The following is a 24,691-nucleotide window of genomic DNA, read 5'->3' as shown; positions in this document are numbered from 1 at the left end:
AGAAGCAAAATTTTAGATTTTATAAATGGATTATGTATTGTAATTTACAGATTATATAAATGAGCTAAATATCGGCATTGATTTGAGATTTTCACGGCCGAAAGTATTATAGTGATTTATTTTTTGGGTATACCTCCTTCTTTAGCCACTGTTTCAGATAGCACCAGGGCAGATGTGTCACATCTGCCAGATAGACAGATGTGACACATCTGCCCTGATGATGGACACTATAATACTGTACCGAAACGTTGGATGAAGAAGGAGGTAATGCAACATGGCATAATACTCCAAAAATAAATCACTATAAGAGCTAAATATTGTTTACTGTAATTTAATTAAAAAAACATACAGTGAAACCCACTTATAAGGTTTCCCAATAAGAAGTTTCATGCTTAAAAGTTATTTTTTCTGTCCCTCAAAGACAGAAATTATAAAATATCCGGAATTTATCCCTAGTAATATAAATATATACATATAAGGTTTTTCCACATAATAAGTTATCTTTTTAGGTCCCTTGGAAAACCTTATAAGAGAGTTTCACTGTAAATTGATTAATTAGTTATACTGGTAATGCATTATGATTTTAAGTTATATAAATGGGTATACAAATATATATTTTAATCTGATTGTATAATAGGCCATATTGTGGAAAATAGAATCGTTTGAGGTACTTTTTGATATCAATTAGTCAATCATAAAAATAACTCTTTTTAACTCTAGCAGTTTGATAGGTTTAATAATATTTTGTATGTATATTTAATTACGTTTGAGCGTAACATAACAGATAGGGAATGTAACTTTTATATTTTTAAAACTATTTTGTTCAACGGCGATCGATCATCCCATTGGAAATCCTCAATAAAGGTATTCGACTACAATAAAATTAAAATGAACTTTTTGTGGTGAAAAAATATAACAATATACATGCTTATAATTTATTTTCTTCGAGGCCAAAATACAGTGCTACAATAGGCACTACACTTTGTAATTTGACCATAGATTAGTAGAAAGCGCACAAGGTTTTTTAAATTGAAACGGTAATTATTATGCTACAGTTTCCTAATTCAGAAGTAAGCAGTTTAGCTACAGACCCGAAGATTGACATTTTGAATCTGAGCCGCAGATTTTTACAAGATGGTCTTTGGTTTCATATTATTTTATGACGGATAGTTTCTCACATTCTTTAGGCTCTTAGACTATTTTTGAAAGGCCTCTGTAACCTTTCAGGCTAAATTAAGTGTTAATAGTATGATGCATTGTTTCTTTGTCCAAATTTGAGTTTTATCATTATATTATTATTTTTATAAGCAATAATTGTTCGCCTAAAACACTCATCCACATTGAAAAAATCTCCTGATAAAAAATACATGACGCCAACGTCATGTATTTTTTATCAGGAGATTTTTTCAATGTGGATGAGTGTTTTAGGCGAACAATTATTGCTTATAAAAATAATTGTTATCCTTTGTGCTATGCATAAATAAAATCTTGTCTTTAAAACATTAATTTATCAAAAAAATAATAATTCATTATATTATTGATTAATCAACTACGAAGTAGAGGTTTTAACAACTTTATTTAAATTCAATATCAAATTGCATGATCACCTGACAAAATTATATGTGCAAAAAATGTACCCCAGTTAATAGAATTGTTGGAATATTATGTTAGTTCCACCAGTAGTACAGCGTTTTCCAATAAGAGGTGTTATTTTGATATTAAATCGTAAAAGATCAATGGTTTCGTTGCTTGTGTGGCACGTAGCGCTGTCTTGTTGAAAGTAAACGTTATCCAGATCAATACCATCCAATTCCGGTCATAAAAAATCATTAATCATCTCTCGATAGCGCAATCCATTCACCGTAACTGTTGCTCCAGCCTCATTTTCGAAAAAGTAAGGTCCAATGACTCCGCCGGACCATAAACCGCAACCAAACAGTCACACGTTGAGGAGAGAGAGGCTTTTCTACAATAACTCTTGGGTTTTCCGAGCCCCAGATGCGACAATTTTGCTTGTTGACGAAGCCACCGAGGTGGAAATGGGCCTCATCACTCAAGATGATTTGCATTTGATTCACTCAAGTGAATTTTAATAATTTCAATGCGTTGTTGAAGCGTGTATCGTTCCGTTTTTAATAATGGCGTAGTTTCTACTTGTCAAATGTCAAAAAATGACAGCTTCAAAAGTAACATCTACCGAAATAACAAGCTATTCAAAATAACACCATCTATTATTGGAAAACCCTGTATAATTAAAGATGCTCCCAAGAAATAATGTCATTGATCCCTTCGGAATTGTATAATCATTCAGATCTTTTAGCAAAAGGAGTTGACAACTCTTTCTTGTCCTCAATAGCTCGGCTGTGGCATTTTTTCCATCTAAAGAGAGGTATCTTCAAGAGCCATAATCACTTCTTCCTTTCCTTAAAAAGATCCGCCCACACAGACAGCATCCCCTAAGAACACATATTTAGAAATTAATACAGAAATGATCACCAAAAAACAATGCAACATCACCAACTCGATGTACAAAGAGTGAATGTCCCATTAAAAACCGAGTGCGCTATCGACCGCTCCAAAGAACTTATACAATATATAACTAGTGTTGTGGATGAAGTAAGTCTAAGCGCTCTGCGGATGATGGTGGTGGTTGTGGATTCCCCTGGCCGCATCCTAGAAGCGGTCCTTGGAGGCGTGCATGTCGGGATCCATCTCGGCCAGATACTGCATCTCCTGCAGTTCCTGGAACTTCTCGTGGTCGCGGATGTGCGCATAGTTGGCAGACAGGCACATGAGGTAGTGGACCTGGTGACAAATAACATAAGATCGTAATTAATTCTCGAATCTATTAGCGATCATGGAGTTTTCACACAGGGGTAGGCAGAGAGGATGAACTGTGAGAACTCTATCTTGGCCCACATTTCTTACTTTATTCACATTTATACGTTGTCTCATACATACTATTCTGTTATTCAGACTCTTGGCTTGACCCGACTCAAGAATTTGATTCACTTTTTTTTTTTTTCATCAACTCCACACAGGGGGTCTTGAAGAGATCCAAGTTGTAGGAGGGAGAAAAGACAGAGACGGGGAAATCATTCCTTATCCTAGCTGTTGAACTTAAAAATGAGTTGCAGAAACGATCTGTTCTCATGTGACGAATGTCAAATGTTGGGTGCGCGTTTGGCATGTTTCCCTACTGTGCACAAATGCAGAAGGGATCAATGACGCTAGTCCCTCGGAGCATCTTCCATTGAAATACTGGTAGAACAAGGATAGCATTCCCACCTGGCGCCTGTTCTCTAAAGATAGAATATGTTTTTTAAGATGGGAATCTATCAAACGGACAGCTCGTTTCTGCACAGCGTAAATGTCTTGGTCATCCCACCTCTTCCTTGGGATAGAGGAACATTCACTTTCGCGTCATATATATTCTCCTCACACTCGTTCAACCGCTCTACATGCCCAAATCATCTAAACATTCCTCTCTTAGGACGGGTTGTTTCGGAGAATTTGAACAATTCATCAAATTTCAACGTTCATTTTCAAGCTCTGTGAAAGATTTTTTCAATTTCTGTTTTTATTTCAGTTTTGTCAAGCAACTAGCCTACAATGATATAGTAACAGAACATGAATAGGACTTTCACAGAACCCGAAAATGAACGTTGAAATTTGATGAATTGTTCAAATTCTCCGAAACAACCCGTCCTTAATCTTGTTCGTAACGCTTTCGTCAACATTGCAATCTTTCCGGATCTCCACATTTATAACATGGTTTTACCGTGCGTATGCTTCGGGGATCTCATTTCTACAGCATTCAGTCTACATCCTTCCTCTGCTAATGTGTAGTTTGAAGTAGTAATGTGCCAACGGGTGGGTACGGGTACTCACCAAGCTGAGTATGACCAGGAAGCAGGCCACCGTGGCCAGGATGAACATGACCTCTGCCTTCTCCACATAGTCCTTGCAGAACAGCTTCACCTCGTGGGACTCGCACACCTCCATGTCCTCGGGTCGTGCGTTGCTCGGGAACATGAAGTCTGAAAGCAAGTAATAATAAATAAATAAAAGTACAATTTTCATATTCCTATGCTTCTTTAGCAGTTGCCCAGCACTTAATTAAGACCAACACTCCAATTTCCCCAGTGAAAAGGGATCCTCCACTCCTCACAATCCTGCTCTACGTGGAGAGCTGCGGTCACCGACGTTCTGGACACCTGTATAGTACGCACTATATATTCACATGTCTACAATTGAGCCCTTAGGCGAAAAAACAGCGTTATGTGAAAAAGTGTGTTCTGAAATATTGGCTGTTAAACATGTAGCGATCGATGCTCCTAGATTAATATCAGCTACCTACTGTCTACGAGCACCTACTTGCCGCTGAACAAACTACCTACGTCAAAGTGTAATGTACCTAGTCAATTGTGAGTTTGACTAGGTACATTACGCGCATCCGCCAGAAGGTTCTAGGCAACTGCCTAGGCATAATTTCAGCGCTACCGAAACATCGAGATCCAGTGAGTAGCCGGCAGTTTACCGGCGGTCTCGCGAAGCTACTGCCGCCGTCGGCTTGGCTATATAAATAGGCCCGACGCAGCGAGTCAGTCAGTCATTAGACAGTCAACAGTGCAGCGCTGCGCTCGTAACCTTGACCCAGTTAATCACTAGCATTCCGCACTATCTCATGAAATAAACGCGCTATTGTGAGTAGTAATTGCTATTTGTACATCTTCTGTAATTTCGTTTTTTGAGCTTGTGCTTCTTTTAATAAACGCTCCAACTGAATAAATTGTGACTTTTATTTAGTACACCAAGATAACCACAAACATTTCATTTATCTATATAATATACCTACACATTGACAAACTGTCAAATTATACGTAATAAGGTATTTAAATTAATAAAAAAGTTTTACAGACATCCAAATTAATAGACTAGCCCATCAGTGAAAGGTGAACAAACCAAGTAGCGTGCAAGAGGCGTGACCAACTCCCTTTCTGTAATTTGTTAATAAATGATTCTGAAAGTGCACTGTCAACTCGCATTGTAACATCACAATTTAGTTATAATAAAATCTGCTTACGAATTACTAGTTCTTTTTACAATGGCATGCAAATTAATGGTTGCGTAAAAAAAATTACAAATCGGGTGAACAAAAGTTCGGGCTTGTTTCCAGAACCGTATATTTTGTGTTGCAATTTACCCACCTTTCTGTAATTTGTTAATAAATGATTCTGAAAGTGCACTGTCAACTCGCATTGTAACATCACAATTTAGTCTATGGTTAACTGTAGTGCTAAGATCTGAAATTTCCGCGTCCCTTATAAACTAGCCGAAAAATTAATAGGAGTTGTTTAAAGCCACAATAAATAGATTTAAATTAAAGTTTAAACCTTCTACGTTTTGTCTGATCAAAAGTTTTAGTTAAGATTTCAAAGTGTGAGTGATTTTTGCGCAAAAACTAATTAAAGTAAAAAAATATTAAATGTCAAGTTGAGTGACTTTGTCTATGCAATAAAACAAATATTAAATAGTGATTGCCACCATCAATTTTTCATCAAGCATAATTAAAGAGGGGCATTTGTGAACTTACTAAAATAGTGATGTCTAGCACACGTAGCAAAACCCCAATAATTTCGGAAGATAAATTGAACATGGATAAGATTATTGAATACATTGATAAAAAATTTGAAACCCTGAAAAAAGATATATTTACAAAAATTGATTTACAAACTACAGAAACTACAAAAAGTATTGATTTTATCAGTGCTCAATACGATGAGATGTTAAAAAAAATTGAGGTCTCAAATAATTTAAATCGAGCGATTCAAACAGATTTTGAAAATATAAAAAAAGACCAAATGGAAAAAAATATGATTATTAAAAAACTTGAAATCCGACTTTCTGATTTGGAAACGTTATCAAAATCTAATAGTTTGGAAATAGCAGGAATTCCACAACAAAACCGCGAACAACCTGTGGAAATTGTTAAAAAAGTTGCTGCCGCAGCAGGAATCCACCTCTTACACACTGATATAACTGACGTCACGAGAGTCTCAGACAGACGAAATGAAGCCCCTCCTAAACTTCTTGTGACCTTTTCCGATAAAAGAAAAAGAGATTCCCTCCTTGATAAGAAAAAGGAAATAAATTATAATGAAATCAAGGATCTGGCGACATCTCGAATCTTCATCGGGGAAGAATTAAGCCCGTATCATAAAGAAATCCTATGGAAAACAAAACAATTATCAAAAGAAAAAAATTACCAATATGTATGGTACAAACAGGGTAAAGTTATGATACGCAAAAAACAAGATGATAAAATTATCTACATTAAGCACCTTGATGATATGGTGAAAATAATTTAGTGAATAATATGAACAACATTACTTAATCCACTTAATAATTTAAATTGAGAAAATGAATAACGCACTAACAACAAACATACCAAACATATCATCCATAAACAATAATTTTAACATAATGCACCAGAATATTAGAAGTATCAATAAAAACTTTGATGAACTACAAATATTGATGAAAAGCTTAAATTTAAAATGGGATATTATTATTCTTACTGAATGTTGGCTAACTGATAAATACTACCCCCTACAAATTGGGAATTATGTCCCTTACTCTACAATAATGAACAACACAAAAAATGATGGTGTCATCGTATATATTAAAGAAGATATAGAAGCTGATGTCAGAGAGATCTGTATCAATAATGCAAACTGTCTAAGTATATCAATCGGTAATGACACAACAATACTCGCAATTTATAGATCTCCTTCTACACAAAATCTAGAACCATTCCTCAACTCCTTATCTAATCAACTAAGTCTACTAAAAAGAACTAAAGATGTATTTATCATCGGTGATATAAATATTGATATTCTTGAAAATGGCCATCCAAAAAAATTTGATTATATGCAAACACTAGCATACCATGGATATAAAAGCCTAATTGATGAACCAACACGTGTATATAATGAAAGCAAAACTTGCATTGATCATATCTTTTGTAAAACTAATAGAAAAACTCAAGCCATTATTTGTACTACCACACTGACAGACCATTATACAATAATTCTATCTATTACAAAAAAAAATACATATGTAAACCAAAAAAAGAAATCACTCCTAACGAAATCTGAAACAAATTGGGAAAACGTCAAATGCGAGTTAACAGTGAATGACTGGACAAGCCTTCTGGAAAAAGATGATACTGATACTGCTTGGAGTTATTTTATAGAAGTTTTACAGAACATTATCCTATCAAACACCAAAACCATAGAAAAAAAGTTATCTCATAAAAATTTACACATTAAACCTTGGATTAGTCAGAATATTATAAACTCAATCAGAAAAAGAGATGAACTGCACAAAAAAGTCAAAAACAACCCTTATGATATCCTAACACTTCGATTCTACAAAAGATATCGTAATACATGTAAAAATGTAATACGTTATGCTAAAGAAACATTCTATAAAAACAAGATTGATGAATGTAATAATGATTCACGTAAACTCTGGCAGATCATAAATGAAATAACTAATGCTAAAGCCTCACATAATGACAATAACATTAAGGAATTAAACATTGATGAGATTCCCACATCTTTTACAGAACACCCGGACAAACTTCTTGACTTTATAAACAACTATTTTTGCAATATAGGCTCAAACTTAGCAAATAAAATTAAACAAAATTCAATTAGTACTATCGAAAATACAGTGAGGATTGACGATGTAAATCAAGAAAACAGCCTCAATATTGTCAAGATAACAAGTGATGAAATAAGAAATATTATAGCCTCCCTAAATATAAATACTTCATCGGGAAATGAACTGATATCAAGCAAATCAATTAAATATCTACAAAATGAGTTAATCCACCCACTGACGTATCTTATAAATCTGTCAATATCAAATGGTATTTTTCCTGCTTGTCTTAAAATTGCTACGATCATTCCAATATATAAAAACGGTCCCAAAAATGATGTATCAAACTATCGACCAATTAGTATTTTAACTACACTATCAAAAATATTAGAAAAAGTTATAAAAAAACAAATGCTTACATTTTTGGATTCTAATAAAATATTATCATCTACGCAGTATGGTTTTAGGGAAAACCTGGGTACTGGTGACGCTATAGCTAATGTAACAAATACAATTATTAGAAAATTGGATGAAGGCAAAAAATGCCTAGCAGTTTTCATTGATCTTCAAAAAGCTTTCGATACCATTGACCACGAAATACTGTATTTAAAACTAAAAAAAAATGGAATAACCGAAACAACCCTAAACCTACTTAGAAGTTACTTAACGGGAAGAGAACAATTTGTACAAATTGGTAAAAGAAGGAGCAAAACTCTACCAATTAAGTACGGTGTCCCCCAGGGAAGCGTATTAGGACCTATACTATTTCTAATTTACATAAATGACCTTATGAATCTTCCCATCAAAGGAAACATAATGAGCTTTGCAGATGACACTGTAATTTTATTCCATGAACAAGATTGGACAAGCACATATAAGGAGGCTGAACATGGCCTAACTGTTCTTCAAAACTGGCTTAAAGCAAACTCCCTTACATTAAATGTGAATAAAACCAAATATTTGATTTTCTCCAAAAACAAAAGAGGACAACCAATGAATGAGCATATACTCAAACTACATGAATGTCAAAAAAAATTTCCTCAATGTTCCTGCTCGATTATAACTCAAACCAAAAGCATAAAATATCTTGGTATTGAAATTGACGATAAACTACACTGGGATTCACACATTGATCGAACTTCAAAAAAGTTAACTAAACTCATCTACTTCTTCAAAAAATTACGGAACATTTTGTCAGCTAGGGATTTAAAGAGAGTTTACTATGCTTTATGCCACTCCAAATTGGAATATGGAATAATAGGATGGGGCTCAGCAGTATCAAAACATATAAAACAGCTGAAGGTAACTCAGAATTGCATCATAAAGACCATACTAAAGGTTCCCATAAGGACATCAACAACAGAAATTTTTAAACAATTTGACGTTCCAAGCATACAGAAAATCTATGCCAAAAACATTTTGGTACAACACCTCAAAAATAATTCTCAGGAAAACACCTCACATACTCATAATACCAGAGCCAAACAAACAGAGATACTAACTATACCAAAGTGTAACTCTACCTTTGGACAAAGAAGCTCTGAATTTTTAGCAGTAAAGGTATATAACAAACTCCCACTTAGTATCAAACAAATCAAAACAAAAAACAACTGCATTAAGAACATTAAATCTTGGCTTAAGGAATTACCGGAAAAAGAACTTACTAGCATATTTAAAACATCGTCGTAGAAGTTTCTGGAAACCCTTACCCAAAACATGAAGTCGAACCATAGAAGTCGCTGAAAAATTATTCAAAACCTAGTCCCCCTCAGCACAGGATCTCCTAGTGAGGAGGACTATAAAAATCTATATCAATTAATCATATAAATATATATAATTCTTATAAAAATGTTTAAAAAAATGTAATATAGTAACTAAATAAAAAAAAAAAAAAAAAAAAAAAAAAGTTATAATAAAATCTGCTTACGAATTACTAGTTCTTTTTACAATGGCATGCAAATTAATCGTTGCATAAAAAAAATTACAAATCGGGTGAACAAAAGTTCGGGCTTGTTTCCAGAACTGTATATTTTGTGTTGCAATTTACCCACCTCACTCATTTTTAATGTCGCTACGCAACCCGATTTGAAGGCGGTTAAATTTTTTAACTGTTTTTACGAACACTGTGTAGAAAAGTCCCACAGTTGTAGCAGTTCACTTTTGCCCAGCTACCGTTTTAAAACAAACTTTAACAAACTCCATCCAAGACCGCCTTCGTCTATGGGACTCATGCTCTATGGGCTTTTCTAGAAGGAAGCAGAGGAGATAATTTCCTAAAGCCAGTACCAATCGGACAGCCTTGCAGAGAGGGCGCGCCAACTGATGTGATACGGGCAACTGCTTCAGTCGACATGTTTCACGGGAGACGCTGATGGCGGACATAGCTAGACATATTTAATCGCTGGTCACCATGTCAATCTCTCTCTTATTTACAATTCTTTCCTAAGAGTTGTATGGCGCCCATTTCGGTGAATCGGGACAGATATTTATGTTATACACAATGTCAGACATAACTGATTTTTTGCTACTTTAAAATTCTTACCACTTGAGTTCATGCTAATCTTGTTATTTGAGAGTCTCTAGCTCTTTTTTGTTATTTGAATAAATATAATATTAATCATGGTACCTCTTTTATTCAATAACAAAGCAATCCTCATTGTCTTTTACTAATCATGTTACAATGGCCTTAGAGTGGTTGAATTTGTACGTGAGATTATTGCATTACACTGGCGACCTATGGTGTCTAAATTATTATTAGCCCAATTGTCACAGTTATACAGTGGACTGCGCTGCAAACCGTTGCCTTACTTTAGGGAACTTTATATTCCGCGCAGGGTCTGATTATTGCAATCTGCGCTCTTCGGCGTAAAAAAATAACAGGCTCAATTTGAATCTTGATATGACTGTCCCCAACTAATTAATTCCCTTGATCTCGCCTAACTATTGAACATCAAGATCCCTAAACCAGTCTAGGGCCTTAATCTTTACAAAGCTGGTGGTGGTGCGCAAATCCTTCGTTCGCAATTGTGCGGGGGGTTGGATGCGGTGGCACGATAAAGACTAAGACAAACAAACGAATTGAATTTGCCTTAGTGTTTGCAAGAGGAAATGATTGGGAAAGGCCAAAGACTTACCCTGGTCTCGTCCTCCATAAGCCGCTGGTTCTTTACACTTATCAGCTTGCATACAATTAAGGGCAATTCCCTTTTAACATTCGCTCACTTAACACAAAACAAAAACAGTGACATTCACTGCGGCGGGTAAAAACGTTTCACTGGACGATTGTGATGCTCCAAAGTAACAGTCACAGCCGAGTTCAACATATGCGGGTATTCACAATGACACAAATGTTCGCGGTAAGATGCAACCATAACAATACTCCTTGTCTTTGGGCCCGGGTCAAGGAAAGGGGACAAGGGGCAAAGGGGGGATGAAGGGTACACATTTTAATGCTATTCAATTTTAAAACCTCACGCGCAACTAGCTGGCCTTTCAACACAATCTATCCCATCACCCGGCACATTTTGATACAATCCTTGTGTTTTTATGACTGCTGACCATGCTAAAGTTTGTGAAAATGCATCATTCTGAGTCCAGAATTCTACATAACCCAACCTTAGCAGCCATACAAGGAGAAGAATGCATTTTATAATAATTTAGCTGTCCCCCGCCACGCGTTGCTGTGGCTCAGTCTGTCTGTGAAGATAGAGAAACAATAGCGCGTGTTGCTTTTACGTCCAACAGATGGCACTGTTTTTTAAAAAAAATCATGTTTTTACCTGTCACAGGTGACATCTATATGATATAGGTATATAAAAAAACACATGCGTATTCGAATGCAACGTTGTGTCAAAATTTCAAAGCAATCGGTGAGAATTGAGGAGATTTAAGATTTGGAACAAACAAACATTTACATTTTTATTTATATAGATAAATAAATGATCGGGCTTACAGAACTGTTTGAAGTCAATGCAATTCTTGGACTCCTGGACATCTGGGTTGGAGCACATCATCCAGAACATTGTGAAGATGAAGGTGATGAGCACCAGGAAGCACAGGAGCACCAGCCATACCAGCGAGAGGATGTACGTTATTCCCATGAACTGAAAAATAACAATAAGTTAGCTTGTTTCATTGGCAGATTATGATCATTGCACTCTTGCTTGACACAGGAACATAATAATATATGTATTATGATAACACGGGTAAAACTGTGGATCGTGAATTTATTATTTTATTTTTTGGAATAATTTAATGAGTAAAACCTGAAATTGTATTATTTAATTATTGAAGACGATATTGGCGATTACTAAACGAAAATTTGAAACAGAAAAATCAGAAAAAGATACAGTCACATCTAGTGATACATCGAACCCATGACCCTTGCCTTGCTGGAGCACCGCTCTACCAACTAAGCTAATGGGACCCTATCTCCTTCGGTCATATTTAACTGGTCCTAGGTTCGAGTCCTATCTTTTTCTGTTTAAAATTTTCGTATCGCTAATATTGTACAAAATAAATTAAAATGTATTATTTATTGCGGAGACGGTACATGTATAGTTCCTACCAGCACTCACACATTGTGCTATCTCGCATTTCACTACATTCCTTAGAGTTCGTTTCCAGGTTCCGTGAGGATCCCTGTTTTCCCGCCTATGGATCCTCCAGGGTATGTAGCGGTAAGGGTCATCACATTGGAAGTGACTCATTGTTTGGGTTCCCAGAAGACCGCATAAGGGAAGAGTACACCGAGGTGACCTCAGCTCTCCTATCCACTGGCCTTGTTTGTTTGAATGTTCCAAAGAGTATGTGAGTATTTCTCAAAATAAATGTACGTAACGAAAATGTAGTTACGAAATAGTGTTACGAAATAGTCATAAGACGTAACTAAATAGTAAACATAAGGCTTGTTTACACAATGGCAAATTTTATTTTACTTTTTTTATTATTTATTCAATTTAATTAGTTGTCGTCTTTTTTAAATGTAAGTAATTATCCTTTACTTTTTATTTATTGTACATACTACAAACATACATAAACTCACGACCCAAATATTTGTATTTTGTTAAACCAAAGGGGTTTAAAAAAAAACAAGGGAGTATAAATAAATGTTTTTAATCAAATTATCAGCTCCCAAATTGAAGTACCTAACACAATATACAACAAATCTTAAGAAATTAAAGAACAGGCACTGTTTAAACTATTAAAAATTTAATAACATACAATTATTTAGTTTGAATCACTATCCATTAGCGTTTTATAAATTTCTTCCTCATCTTTATAATAATTGAAATCTTTCCGAGACAAATTTGGTCAGTTTTTCAGTCTTTGGTTTATCACTCTGCTTTGGCGCATGAATATAGTCATTTAGTGATAGAGATTTAGAGATAAGGCCCTTACAAACCACTTTCTTTTTTGTATGTATATTTTCCAGTTTTTCGTTTTTAAGATAGTCACTCCACATGGTTTATCTTTGATTTTGTTAGAATCTTCATTTTCACTATTCATATTTTCAATATCAGCGTTATTTTCTATGGCATTATTATTTACTATTATAACATCTTCGATTTATTATATAATCCAGTTTCAATGGGAATAGCATCATTATTAGTCTTAGTTTGTTTATGCAATAATATTTTCAGAATATTCACTTGCCTTTTCATCCGATTACAGCACTGTCTTAAATTCTTATTTCGACTTTTTAATCGAGTATTTTCTTCAGTCAGCTTTTGTAGTCTTTCCTTTAGGATTTTTTTATTATTTTTTCTACGTTCAAATGTATTATTGTCTTGTGTCGTAGGATTAGCCTTTTTCTTTCTTTCAGCTCTTTTATCATTGGCTTGTCTCCACTTTGCCCGTAGCTCTTCTTTTTCTTCTTCTGTAAGAATTTCTTTTTTTATTTTTGATATTTTCTATAACTTTTGTTAAATGTTTAATTCGGATTTCCTCATATTTATTTGTATTTTCCTTTTTCAGTCTTTCTCTGTAAGCGTTTTGCCTTTTGGCATTGGTTTTTGGGGGCATTCCTAAAAAAAATTATGCTGTAGTTATGGTTTTATCAGAGTAAATAAAAATAAACTTATATTTAAATAAGCTTTTATAAAAAACTTAAGGCACTTATAAATATTGTATAGATCGCCTGTAGAACGGATAGTGTGTATGAGTGCCTCAAGCTTATTTAAAATAAAACCAGTATTGGACGGCTCAGCTTGATCTTCAAGTACTTGTCATTATGTATAATGCCATATAATCGCGATGATAAAACATACAAGTCCGACGACACCTGTTCTGCCATTGACCATCAGGAATTTCCAGCATCCTATGTATTACAACCTACCTACTTTCCAGCGCCATCAACAGATCTGCTCTATGGTATAATAAATTTTATTTTTTTCCTATTATATCTAAATACATATGTATATTTGTGCATTGTGCATAATATATTACATTATTACTAAACTTACATAAGACTTTCATAAAAATGCTAGACACACTTACAATATACTTACTTTTCTTAATCACGTTGTAACTGTGTACACTCAGCTTTACATAGAACTTTTTCGTTACGTTACGAAATTCATAACAAACGTTACGAAATTGTAATAAGAATTTATGTTATAAAAAGTCAATGGTTTGATAAAATTTAAAAGTGTTAATATGTAAGCTTAGCAATGTTCGTACCGCACATGTTACAAAAAGATAAGTAGAAAAAGACTTACCGTTTTGTGAAAAAAGGCTAAAATATTTTCTGTTACGAAATAGTGGTCCCACTAAAGAAACACGTTATTACTGATTTTAACAATTAATGTTATGGCGGAGAAGTCAGACCAACAATTAATCAGAAAGAGGCTAGTGTTTCCCATGTTAAATTTTACAAATGGGTTAAAAAATTACGGTGGAAGTACTAATAAAACGTAACTAAAGAGTAGTTACTAAAAAGTAAATGGTGATGTCTCACTTTGTTTTTTGTGCATAAATTATTAATTTATTATGAAACCCCATAGAAAATTACCCTTTTACAGAAACTACATTTAATCAAGACCCTAAAACATACAAAAAATCACATATTATAACGTTATTATCGCATTTTATGAAGTATAAACAAATGAGGTGGGTAGGGTGGCAATTTTATTTTGTATGGAAGGTAAAAATCGATATTTTTTAAAAAATTAAAATATTTGTGAATTAATACGATTGTAATGTTTATTTTTCGATATTTTAAAGCCTAATATTTATTCTACAAAATGGTGCATATTTTTTTTGTATGATTAATTAAAAACATGTGAAATTTTTGAACTGTTTGTAGGCACACTTTATTTTTCCAAAATGTACACTTTTTTTGAGAAATACTCATATAGGGAAATAAAAGATCCACCCCAGCAGGGCTCCGAGTACCGGGGTAAGGTCTATATACTCCGATATGTGACTCTGTCACACGGAGGCACCGTTCATGACACTGTTCCATATTTCATTCAGCCTGAGCATAGGAGCTCACACCTTAGCTTGGGATAACTATTGCAGGTCGTAATTCCACTCCATGAGTGATTGGTTCGCCACACTCCTATTACACTAGCTATTGAAACGTGAATATATAGTTGACAATCTGTGTGAGGACAGGCCGGGCCTTCAAAGGACTGAGGCTGCTAAACTAGCACAGGACCATTGTTGATACATAGAAACAATGTGAAATGCCGACTGCATGGGGAATTAAAGTTATTCTTTTGGTTTGTGGGTAGAAACAAACATGGTGCCACTATGCGTAGATGTGATTTGCAGTAGTATGGGTGAATGATGGTAGCGATACTTATGTCTGTTTCATACTAAACCAGCTCTACTCCCAAGTTTCTATTATCTAGAGATGAGCAGAGACACCTGGATACCTTGTCAAAATGATGAGAATGATGTAATTAATTATACTATTTTTTTAAAACTAACAACGACAGATCGTCGTTGCGCTAGCAAGACCGGCTATGTGAGTTTTGCCAAAATTTACAGGGCAAACAAAGAACTTACCAGTTTTGTATTCAATCGCATCAACAAATAACTTTTGAATGAGTATCGTGTGATAACGGTTAAACTTATACACAGAGTTTGGGCCTGATTCCTTGATTTTTTTAGAAGTTTAAAAAAATGTTTTGCAGAAATCTGGCACATAGCCGTTATTTCAAGCGCAACGACGAGATACAATCTAACTACACATTGTTCATAGGAGAGGTAGGGATATGGTTGTAGGAATACCTGCTTTTTTCAGACTTGATTTTTAAGTAAATAACTTTTTTAGTCTTGATTCTGGAACTATGCTGTCGGATTTCTTTGCTAGACAATAAAAACACAAAATGATTAAATTTTTACGCTTTCTTGACGAACTGTAACTTTTTGTCTAGGCTGTCAAATGAGCATAGAAAATGAAAAGGGATAAGAACAACAACACAGCCAAAGATGGTGATAACAGTATCACAATTATTATTTTTTTTTATTAACTTCTTGCTAGCAATTTGAAGATACTCACAATGGCGCAAGAAATCCTGCCTCCGACCCTGGCCCTCCAGGCCCTATAGACCTTGTGCCTGGTGGCCCCTGTAGCCAGGCAGCCCAGGCACAGCAGCATCAGACCCAGGGCTCCCATGCAAGCGCCCCCCACCACACAGACCATCTGGACTGCTTCCACCCTAAACAGATACAAATATATGTGTCAAAAACAAACAAGATTAATAATTTCTTAACTATGAACTATGGATTGAACCAGGACTTTAGAAAATTCCTAGGTAGGTTGCATCGTTTCAAGTGCGGGTGTGAATTGTGTACTGAAAATTTTAAAAAGGCTATTTTATAATCTTACTAAAAACTGTAAATTTGTCATAATACAGAAATAATTTATCAATAGAGAATATTGTTTGACTGAGGATTCAACTTTCCTCCCCAGGGACTGACTAAAATGAGTGAAAATGCACTAAAGCCAAATCCATAAAGGATGGTACCGAGATATATTTCGCATATTAACTGCTGTAAATTTATGTAATGTCATCCAATTCCAGAGAAATACGTGTGTCTGTGTGTGTGTGTGTGTATGTGTGCATGTGTGCGTGTGTGCACTAAAATTATAAAAATAATTTTAACTCAACTTGAGAGATCCATTCTTAATATTTTAGTATGAATCAATTTCAGAGGTTGTAGTTAATCATAAGTGAATCATATGAAAACCACAATGGATGTTTCCAGTCATTTAATTATGAATGGTGAATTATATACCAGGAATCATATTGTCAATCCTGAATAGTATAATATACTAGTAGTTATGTGAACTATAAACCTCTTATTTTTTCTCTTTCGCTGATTTAATAAATAAAAATAAAAATTTCCTCAGAAATCTTAAGATTTGTAAGCAGGTACTTAAATGCCTACTAACTCAATTACAAACCAAACATTGTATGTAATATTTTTTAAATTTCAAATAAGGAATTATACAATTTGTCTAGAGGAATGTCACTATCTCAATGATCATCATTTTGTTCAAACTTTCCTCAGGCAGGTGGTATAAATCCGATTGAAAATTGGAACCGTGAATAAACTTTGAGTTTTTCTCTGGTGTATAGTATAATAAGTAGGCTCCGAATGAGAATTGTAGTCTATATATTGGCATATCTATGATTTTTTAGGACAAATTGGTTTCATAGGTACCATGTAGGTACCCAATTCGTAGACACGTTAATATAACAATATTGTTCTCATAATATATAATCTTGGTGCTATTTTTATTTTTTTTTTTAAATTATTAACCTCAACATAGGCTTGTCCTAGTGAGGTTAAAAATTCTAACGTAAAAAAGATACAAAGTAAAGGAACAATAAATAAAACGAGTCTACTTACCATATGTGCCTCTGGTGGAAAACCTCATCCAGCATGAGGATGGAGAAGGCAGCGCCGCGGTACATGGTGGCGCAAAACACCCCCACGCCGAGGCAGCACATGATGGTGGCGATCAGCGTCGCGTACGGTATCCGCGTCATGCATGACTGACAAGCGTCCCCTGCAAATTACACAACAAAAAAAATAAAGACTACGTTTTACACTTTCAAAGCACAACTTGTGAAGGAGCCAGGAGGAAGATTCTCGTTCTCTATCTCTAGCCGAGGACATGTCTTCAACATACCCATACCCCTTATTTCAGCCTTGGCACAAACCAGAGCCAGTGAGATAGCCGCGCAATTATCGCTGCGCGAGCTCCAGTCTATGCAGAAGCCAAAACAAGGGGGATAGGTACACAAAGGATCCCTAGCCAAGAATAAAGAAAGGGAATCCGCTTCCAGAAAATTTGAGTGACTATCAGAGGTACATAAAATTTATGTCAACATCAAGTTTTTAAAAAAATTATATATCACTATTTTTTTTATGAGTATGTGTGTACGAGTATCAACTTTTGGAACAAAAGTAGAACTAATAGATGTGCGAATGTACATATTCACAAAGGAAATTATGTATCCTCGATTAATGAAACAAATCACAAAGATAACAATATACACACTGATTACATAGAACAAAATTTTAATTTTATCAATGAAATGGGATAAAACAAGAACATTATGATGTATTTTCATCTGATGTAACCATAATATTATTGTTATGTAAAAATATCTGCTATGTACAACCATTTCAATGTAACGGGACCCTTGATTTTTATGGAATGCAATACGTTCAAGCTATAAGTTGTCTCTCAATAAACATTGCAAATGAAACATTATACTCGGACACAGGGGTAATCAAACACCGTGAAACTTCGTACCACAAGTTCTCTCTCCGCCAACCCTGTCGTGCAGCGTGTGAACTGAAAACCTGGAGCCCCACTGATCCCGGCGGACAAGCTGCCCCCCCCTGAGGGGCTGCGTAACGGGAGCATCGCCGTCGAAATTCGTCTCTAAACCTCGATCATACCTCATTTTCAATTAATTCGAAACACAGTCCAATGACAAATCACTTTTCACAGAAAATTAACCACCCAACACCACGATGATTGTTCCCGCCTGTTCACAACATAAACACTTCCGTTCTTGCAAAAACATGTCACGTAAAAATACAAATATTATATCGGAAAATATTATGTGAACAGGTGTCAATGAAAAACTACTGTCAACTGAAACTAAATCGTATCTCGTTCGCAAGATTACTCAAGTGTAAAACTGATAAAGCGCCGTCCAATGGCATGCATCATCGGTGATTCAATTATCTTATCGTCAGCAATTCTTACTATAAGGCAATTTTCCTTGATAAAGCGAATGACGTGTTGGCTAGTGTCAAAGTGGGAGTAACTGACATCCATCCAACCACTCCCTTATCTTAATCCGACGTTATCAAGTATTTTGATTGAGATAAATATATAAACATACCCATTCTCGTGTATTATCGTTGCCCGGGATACGTAATCAGGCCACAAGAGTTTGTATAAACACGGCGCTTGCGTCCACAGGTTATTTGTTTACGCGATGCGAGAGGTTGCTCGACTTCGGTTCCTTTGTCAGACACACCATTCGGGGAGCTTTTGTTGTTGCAATTTTATACGATCACTCGGAAAGGAAAAGATTTATCCGTAAAATGCAATGCATTCATACATTTTGAGGTGATATTGAGAGTTTTTAAAATCCAATTGGTAGACATAAAATAATATCCAACGATTTGCATTGGAAGAACCTTTTCAATCATAGAAATAGAAAGTGGAAATAATTATTCTTTCTAATTTTCTATGGAAATTGTGCAACTTGACGCTGAGGCGGTACGTCAGGGCTACCAAAACCTTGTTCATCACATTCATAGCACATTCGCGATCAAAATTACACCATGTTATGTAGAGGTGGGCGTTTCGGTTTCTTTTTCAAAAAACCGAAAGTGTTGCTGTTTCCCAAACTAAACGGTTAAAAATAACGTCATGCAATACAAAAAATAAAAATAAATTCTCTACAAATGGATTTAACCATGTCCAATCCATATCCAACTTGATCCATCGCCTTGCACCGCAGTGGGAGGAATGGATTCAGACGTCCGTCACTCCTGGAAACACTGACCCCCAGATTCCTAACCACTCCTCTCCTCAGGACCTCCTGTGTGGAGTGAAATAAATTTGGGATGACTACTCAACGCATTGACCCCCAGATTCCTACCCACCCCTCATACCTTTTTCCTTCCTAGAACTTCCTCTACTTCCTTTTCCTAAAAATACCCCTCCATAGCTAATGATCAACAATAACCTATTAGACATAAATAAACTATTCATAAAGAAGATCATCTACAAAAACTGCATAAAAATATCACCACACTTCATAACTCACTCGCAAAACACAAGAGCAAACACACACAATCAATTACAAGTACCATATATCAAATCAAATTTTGCCAAAAAACATGAATCTTACTTGGCACCACATATATTCAATAAGTTTGTAGCCCAAACAAAGACCTATGTCGCATCTAATAATTTGAATTGGGTATTCAAAAGATTTTTAAACTGGTTGAATGTCAAAGAAAGAAGAGAGATAAGTAATATTCTTAATATCTAAAATTATATATTTTCTTTTTTCTACTCTGTTTCTAATTTCTGATTTTCCTCTTATTTTATTATTATTATTTTTACTATAATATTTATATTTCTTTTTTTTTTCTTTTTTAACCACTTATTTGTTTTTATGTAATTAGAAATTGTTAGTTACCAGCCTCAGAACAGACTTTGTCTAGTGAGGAGGGTAAGGAGAAAAATCATGTATGTACATAACTAATAATAAATAAACGCCCGGGTTGCCGGCACTGAATTGAAAAAAATACAGCATCCCCAAAGATGACTTAGTTGTCCATAGAAAATGCTTTAAAAAAATGGAAATGTCATACCCCCATTGGCCCCAGGGACTTTTGTGCGGTAATATTGAATTAACCAGATACAAAAAATAGGAGTAAAAATGACATTAATCTATATTATTTCAACTCACTTCTGTTTTATGATTTTTGTCAACATTTTTGCGTTTTCGAAGAATTTTGTTGACACTTCAAGATTAGGTACTCTACCAATGTCAGTCTTAATAAGTTACGAATATGAATTTTGAAAATAATAATAATTTAAAAATATTACATTTCATTACAAGAGTAATAGATATTAAATCTTGGTTGTAGGATAAATCAATTTTGCTAGATTATCTGCATGCTTATTTTATGGTTTTGCTTATTTGAGTGAATCGGTTTAGTGGTCAAAATCTGAAGAACTGAAAAAAAACAAACAGTAAACATTCTTTCAAGATCCTATTTTAACTCGATCCCCGTAAAAATTTAGGTAAAATGTATCTCCTAAACTCAAAAAAATTGGGAACCCTTCTACTGAAATATAATTAAATTTATTGGTGAACGATAACGGTGAAAGCGTTTGACGATAAGGCGTTTAAACAAGCTTTTCTTTGCATCGGTTTACAGCCGGCCTATCGCGAGCGGGTGGAAGCGTTTTTTTCAACGGTTCACGGGCGGCCAATCGTGGATGGATTAGGTAATGAGTAACCGTTTAATAAATAACCGTTTCTTTGCATTGGATTTTGAACGGTTTACGGGTGGCCAATAGAGGACGGATGGATATTTAATAAGAAAGTGTTTATTTACATTGGTTTAGTATTACGTACGGGCGGATAAGCGTTTCTTTGCAATCGTATTAATGTGCTTTATTGGAAACAATTTTCATGCCTTGTTACGCGTTTTTTTAAACAGTTATTCCAATATCCACAAAACTGTTGCATCGGTTTTTGAACTTAAAAGCTTACGAAAAAATGTTATTTTATTCACCTCCAATGTTAATCAGAAACCATCCAACCCACATGGCAAGCTGAAATAATCGCATTTGAATGATTGCAGAGTGAAAAAATATTTATTTTACTATGTTAGTTAGTAGAAGTTAGATTTGTTTAATATTACAACAAAGAAGCATTGTTTACCGTGTGACATATTCATTTTTATTATTTTGTCAACAAGGTTACACTTTAGAATTTCATTGGTAGGATGGTTTCAGCAAAATGAAAATGAGAGAATAATAAGAATTTAAAAAACGCTACTCATTAATATGTATTATACGTTAATATACAAGAAACACTAATTTTAGGTGGTAAATGGTAGGAGGAAATTAAGTAAATGGTATTCGTGCAATTTTTTTAAATTTATATATGCCAATCTAACCATCTTCGATGTTTTCAACAAATTCTTTTTTTTCTTCAAGTTCATCGTCGAAAACATCCAAACCACATAGATTTTTCCTTATTTCTGTTATATTTTTTCTGAATGAAAATAATTTTAATTATTTATAAAATAGTTTTTGAAAAACACCAAAAGCTGTCAACCCACATGGATGTTTCGAACAGTTTTTGAAGTGAAACTTCTTTACGCGCGTCATGCAATTTCAAGGACCGGAGTAAAACCGACTCATGACCGAAACGAAAATGCGGGTACCCCCACCACCGATTAAAGTTCATTTGATCTAGTCAAAGTTTTGAAGTAACATATAAATGCTTCTTAGCTCATCCCGACAACTGGCGTTGGTGGTGTAATGGTCAGCATAGTTGCCTTCCAAGCAGTTGATCCGAGTTCGATTCTCGGCCATCGCACATTATTTTTTTGTTTTTAACGCCTTTTTCATTCAATATCTTATTTTTTAGTAGGTCAGAACATTTTTTAAAAGAAAATAATATTGCAAAATAATAAAAACACTTATCTCACTGTGATAAAACATTACTCCGCTAGAGCGCGCTTTGCGTTATTGTGTTGGATTAAAATTATTATCTAATCCGTATATTATGATAATTGTATTACATTTATTTAATTAATTTATTTATTTTGATAATATGTAATAATTTACAGAAAAAAAAATTAAAACTATCTCCCTCTGATAAAATATCCGTTCGCTAGAGCGCACTACGCGATCTTGTGTGGGATTCTATTTCTGTACATTGTACATTATTTTTAAAAATATATTATATTTTGGGTGTGATGTAGGTAACATTATAAAACATAACAAGCTCTCATATTTTCAGAACCTACATAATATAATCAATTTATGCGGCTTTGCTTACAGTTGGTGCTCAGCGTGGTTGGCTTTCAATCAGTTAAGCGAGGTTCGATTCTCGGCTGTGGCATTTTTGAAGTGAAACCTTGTTGAGGTGGGGGAGCCGCTCACGAACGTTCTCTCTCTTCTCTTCTTTCCTCTCTCTCAGACACCAGCGAACTGCGCCACGCCAAGCATCAGCTGAAACTAGAAGTTTCACTTCTGTCTTGCGTAGGCTTGACACACCCACTTTTTCTCTTGTTTTTCTTTAATTTATTGGATGTGGGTTAGAAAAAATTCTCCAAAAAAGATTGTGTTGATCTTATGGGTTGGATGTCTTCAGCAAATGAAAATAGCTCTTGATGATGATGGGTTGGATGGTTTCAGCATAACATGTTCTAATTGTGATATTTTTTAAATATTTTAACACTACGTAATGGTTAATTTAACGTTTTTTTGCTATCAGATGCTTCGTTTGATTTCAGTTATTGAGCATCTACTTTCTTTTACCGTGTACTTCAAATCGTTTTGTAGTTGGTTAATTCCAAACAATAATCGTAAATAGTCAACATCAACGAGCAGACTATTTTAGTTTACCTCTACCCTGAACAGCTCACAAAAAATATCAATTTACAGGCGAAAGCCGTTTTTAGAAATATTTCAATAATAATTAATAAATTTACACAGCCCTGTCCCTCCGTCTATGGATCCGTTTACAAAATGTGTACAGTTCCTACTCGGTTCACCACAGCATTTAGTAAAGTGTATCTATTGTGTGGTATCGAATCAAAAAAATGTTTATGGTACTCCCAAACGTCAAATTCGTGAACATAACCAAACTTAAATACATAAGAAAAATCACATTAATTCTTCAATAAAACGAGTTGGAGCCCATGAAGTTGTATTTAAACTATTAAATTAATACTTGAATACATTTTCGTTGGTTAATCATGGCTTTACTCAATATTGCTTCAAGATTATCCAATCTCTTTTTCAACAGAGCAGCAGGTAAGAATATACTTTTCTCTCGGCTTATTTCGTTACGCTTTTACAGTACTTACGTGTTTATTATCAGTGCGAAACTAACCGATATTTCCTTATTTACATTTATAGAATGTATGGCTGTTTTATTTTGTTGTTGAGTTAACTTTTTAACATAAATCACTTCTTCCAGCCGCTGTTCTGCCAAGATTTAGTTCAACCAGTATCGTCATCACAAAGGAAGAGAAAGATAAAGCAATCGATGTAATAAATACTGTCAATACTCTTGCGGATTCAAATGAAAGCAGAAGTTTTGCGATCGTTCATGTGATGGGAAAACAGAAGCGCGTGACGAACGGAGATCTCATCGTTCTCGAAGGAGAATGGCCCCCGGCCATAGGAGATGAGATTAGACTGGAAAAGGTTCTGGTAGCGGGCAATAAAGACTTCAGCCTCATCGGGCGTCCATTAGTCCAACCTGGTTTGGTCAATGTCACAGCTACAGTCATCGGAAAAACTCTTTCACACACCCAGACAAGGTTCCGTAAGAAGAGAAGGAAGCAGTTTATGAGAATCAACTTCGGAAGGCAGGAACAAACAATGTTGAGAATCAATAACGTTAGCATTGGTTCCAATTTAAACCAGCCTTAATTTTACCAAATAATGTTTTGTTTATCTTTGTATTATAGTTTCTGTTAATGTTAATGTAAAATAGTTTATAGATGGCATCATTATTGTGTTGCATTTTCAACAAAATAAACCAAATTGATGCTTTAAGCTGTAATAGTGTTTTAATCTATTTATATAAATAAAAATGTGAATGTTCGTTTGTTCAAAATCTTAAATATCTGAAATTTCTTCACCGGTTGCTTTGAAATTTTGACAATGTTGCATTCAAATACGCATGTGTTTTTATATACTTATATTATATAGACTTCACTTGTGACAGGTAAAAATATGCAAAACAGCGCAAACTGTTGGATAAACATG

General features: G+C 34.7%; 2 protein-coding genes across 3 annotated transcripts; one reads left to right on the top strand and one right to left on the bottom strand.

Annotated features, from left to right (window-relative positions):
- Positions 1–1,532: 1,532 nt before the first annotated feature.
- On the bottom strand, positions 1,533–19,358 carry M6 (neuronal membrane glycoprotein M6). 2 transcript variants are annotated; one of them, XM_089639942.1, is made up of 6 exons: positions 19,050–19,358; positions 17,536–17,695; positions 16,178–16,337; positions 11,621–11,771; positions 3,892–4,040; positions 1,533–2,805 (listed from the first exon to the last, which is right to left on the bottom strand). In XM_089639942.1, the coding sequence occupies exons 1-6, from the start codon at positions 19,051–19,053 to the stop codon at positions 2,674–2,676; spliced, it is 756 nt and encodes a 251-aa protein (XP_089496068.1). In that variant the 5' UTR covers positions 19,054–19,358; the 3' UTR covers positions 1,533–2,673. The 2 variants fall into 2 exon arrangements, with proteins under 2 accessions (XP_089496068.1, XP_089496067.1); XM_089639941.1 differs by lacking the exon at positions 19,050–19,358 and adding an exon at positions 18,449–18,972.
- Positions 19,359–23,508: 4,150 nt separating this feature from the next.
- Positions 23,509–24,408, top strand: LOC149417192 (uncharacterized). The gene is made up of 2 exons (XM_089639940.1): positions 23,509–23,728; positions 23,895–24,408. The coding sequence occupies exons 1-2, from the start codon at positions 23,671–23,673 to the stop codon at positions 24,350–24,352; spliced, it is 516 nt and encodes a 171-aa protein (XP_089496066.1). The 5' UTR covers positions 23,509–23,670; the 3' UTR covers positions 24,353–24,408.
- Positions 24,409–24,691: the final 283 nt, after the last annotated feature.

The sequence above is a fragment of the Hesperophylax consimilis genome, chromosome 15 (genome assembly GCF_061612785.1).
Source record: "Hesperophylax consimilis isolate HC1 chromosome 15, BYU_Hcon_1.0, whole genome shotgun sequence".
Lineage (NCBI taxonomy): Eukaryota > Metazoa > Arthropoda > Insecta > Trichoptera > Limnephilidae > Hesperophylax > Hesperophylax consimilis.
The sequence above is the reverse complement of the archived record's forward strand: the minus strand, read 5'-3'. Positions and strand labels throughout refer to the sequence as shown.

Bases quoted from the DNA above. Each gene is read 5' to 3' on its own strand.
- M6 (XM_089639941.1), bottom strand. From the start codon at position 18,602: ATGAGGTATGATCGAGGTTTAGAGACGAATTTCGACGGCGATGCTCCC. The intron at 16,338-17,535 runs GTAAGTAGACTC...GTATCTGTTTAG, and splicing joins TTCCACCAGAGGCACATATG to GGTGGAAGCAGTCCAGATGG. The intron at 4,041-11,620 runs GTAAGCCCGATC...ACTTGCTTTCAG, and splicing joins CATTGACTTCAAACAGTTCT to ACTTCATGTTCCCGAGCAAC.
- LOC149417192 (XM_089639940.1), top strand. From the start codon at position 23,671: ATGGCTTTACTCAATATTGCTTCAAGATTATCCAATCTCTTTTTCAAC. The intron at 23,729-23,894 runs GTAAGAATATAC...CACTTCTTCCAG, and splicing joins CTTTTTCAACAGAGCAGCAG to CCGCTGTTCTGCCAAGATTT.